The 2818-nt window shown below is 43.5% G+C and overlaps 1 protein-coding gene across 1 annotated transcript in view; it reads left to right on the forward strand.

Annotated features, from left to right (window-relative positions):
- The first annotated feature begins 2534 nt into the window (after nt 1-2534).
- The window catches only part of LOC106808253 (L-ascorbate oxidase-like), a 10268-nt gene continuing 9984 nt past the window's right edge, over nt 2535-2818 (forward strand). The window contains exon 1 of the mRNA XM_014810884.1: nt 2535-2727. Within this exon, the coding sequence (XP_014666370.1) occupies nt 2535-2727 (193 nt within the window). The remainder of the gene's footprint in view (nt 2728-2818) is intronic.

Below are 2818 nucleotides of genomic sequence, written 5' to 3' on the forward strand. Positions count from 1 at the left end.
GGAATGGCTCATTTTATGTGCTTCACCGCAGCTAGAAATATGGATTCGTGGTATTTGCGGCGGGGAGATAAGTCTATTAAATCTATAATCTTTATAATGTCTAATCCTAGTAATATCTATAATATTTATAAGTTGATAATTTCAAAGATGTAAAATAATGAATAATAATAATAATATAATAATAATAATCATAATAATTATCATTATTTATTATTATTATTATCTATGATTATATTCTGAAATGAAAGTCCACGAGGTTATTCCAAGATCAACGACTGTAACTCATAGAGCATCGGTGCCGTGTAATATCGCATCATATCGTAGATATCACAGTTTGGGTTTACCTATTAAATATATTCGTGTGTAGGTATAGCAATACTATCATCAATTCTATAGGAAAATATAACATCGAGCCTCTCATTGCACTCGATATGCTACATATATAATAACTATAATCACTGCTAATTACATAATTTAGTAATCGTGATCGATATTCAGTTTAAATAAATAATATTTTTGCAAGGCGGCGGTTTCAGCTTGTACTGGGAGCCGAGCAATACCATTAATGTCACGTATAGCTGTATTATGTAGTGCCAATCCATCATTTGTATCGTAAATGTATAATGAGAAATTGGCGTTATAGGTGGCGCGTGACTACTGCATTTTCACATTCGCCACATTTTCCTTTTTAGCTCGGTGCGCAGCGTCGCTCTCTTTCTTGCTCCTCTTTCCCTCTCTATCTCCTTCTATCGCTTCCTTCTCTCGCTCTCTTTCGCTTCTTTCTATCACTCTCGCTCCTCTCTCTCCCTTTTGCTTACCTTTCATTCTCCTCCTTCTCTCCCTCTTTTTCTCAGTCGCTTCTTTCACTCTCGCTCCTCTCTCTCCCTCTCGCCCCTCCTCTTCTGTTTTTTTTCACTTGTTCTCTCCCTTTCCTCTCTCTCTCTCTTTCCTATCAACCTCCCTCCCTTTCGCCATTGTTTTTCTCTCGTCACCTCTCTCGCACCAGTCCATCTGTCTTTCGCTCCCCCGTCTCTCACCATTATCTTTCTCGTACACATTCTCCTTCGCTACCACGTACTCCCGCCCCGTCTCTTCTCTTTCTCTCTCTATCTCATGTCTCGTGCTACTCTCTCTCTTCTCTCTCTCTCTATCTCCTTCTCATCTATCTCTCTCTCTTCTCTCTTCTTCTATCTCTCTCTCTCCCTCCTTCGCTCGCCCTCTTTCCCTCTCGCCTCGCTCATCGATCTCTCGCGTCTCTCTCTGTCTCTCTCTCTTTCTCTCTCTCTATCTCATCACGCTCTCACTTCGTCGCCTGGCTGTGTCCCTCTCTCGTATCTCTATCTCTCTCCCTCTCTCTTCTATCTCTCTATTTCTCTCTCTCCGTGTGTGTGTGTGTGTGTGTGTGTGTGTGTGTGTGTGTGTGTGTGTGTGTGTGTGTGTGTGTGTATGTGTGTGTATGTGTGTGTATATATATATATATGCGCGGTTGCGTGCGTGTGTGTGTGCTCATGCAGGCATGCGGGGATGCGGGCGAGCGTTTCTGTGGCATGACTACGACACATTCTCCTATATAGGTGTAAAACAGTTGGAGACCCAAAACATTTTAACCACCATAATTTCTCAAGTAGCCTAATTCATGAACTAGTTCATTAATACATGATTATATATGCACAGTAGTGTGCATTGGTCGTCGTGCAGGTGTAGTCGCAGGTGGCAGTGTCCATGCAATGGTAGCGCAGCGTACGTGCATACACTGTAGATTCTCGCTCTCACACGGGCACTGTGCACTGCGCTGCGCACTTTCCTATCCGCTGCCTGTAACGTCTGTAGTGCCTATAGGTAGTCGTCACGGTGTCCTCCCTCACGGTATTATCACTATACTGCATGGTTGTATGCGTCACCGCGCTATACACGCCCCCGGGCCCCGCGCGAGCGGGTGACCTTGCCTCCTGTGTGATTATTGACACGAGTTACTGAAACCAAGTTAATACCATACATCTGGTATAACTACCGGTCTACTCCCCTACTCGTATATATGTTATGTAGCCGGCGAACCGGGCTATCGTGTATATATATTTATATATATATATATATATATAGATGCGCTTCTAATGTATTCTGTCCAAAAGTTAACTAAAACAAACCAAATTAATACCATATATCTCGTATATATGCTGTGTAGCCGGCGAACCGGACTATCGTATATAGGGTAGATAGTATACATATATATATTTGTATATTTATATTGTTGTTATTTATATTGTAGGATATTTTGTAGTGGATGACAGACTGACCTTTCTTGAAATTATTGGGAGAGACTCGTTTTCTGTGAGATAGATGAACGATCACAGTGTGATATATACCCCTATACCTCTGCTGCACGCACGCACGCAGCACTAATTATCAAAGCATCTCAGCACTAATTAGGTTATCCTAATAATGTCGCTCGAACAATGCGCACGTTGGTATACGTGTTCTCTACATATCTCATATAATAATAATATTTAAAAAAAATAATAATAATAATAACTGTGATGCAGGTGTGTGAGGGCGACGAGATAGTTGTGAACGTCGATAACTTGCTACGTAACGGCGAGGGCGTCAGCATACACTGGCACGGCGTGCACCAGCGACGCACGCCTTACATGGACGGTGTCGCCCAGCTGACGCAGTGCAGCATACCTGCCTACACATCGTTCCAGTACCGATTCAAGGCCGACACGCCAGGTATGCCGCGGAGCAGCAGTCACCGGTATGGCGGTGGACGGCCGCAGTCACCGCCTCTCTCTCGCGCGCGCGCTCTCGCTAGCTATCTCTA

This window comes from Priapulus caudatus, unplaced genomic scaffold (genome assembly GCF_000485595.1).
Source record: "Priapulus caudatus unplaced genomic scaffold, Priapulus_caudatus-5.0.1 Scaffold263, whole genome shotgun sequence".
Classification (NCBI taxonomy): domain Eukaryota; kingdom Metazoa; phylum Priapulida; class Priapulimorpha; order Priapulimorphida; family Priapulidae; genus Priapulus; species Priapulus caudatus.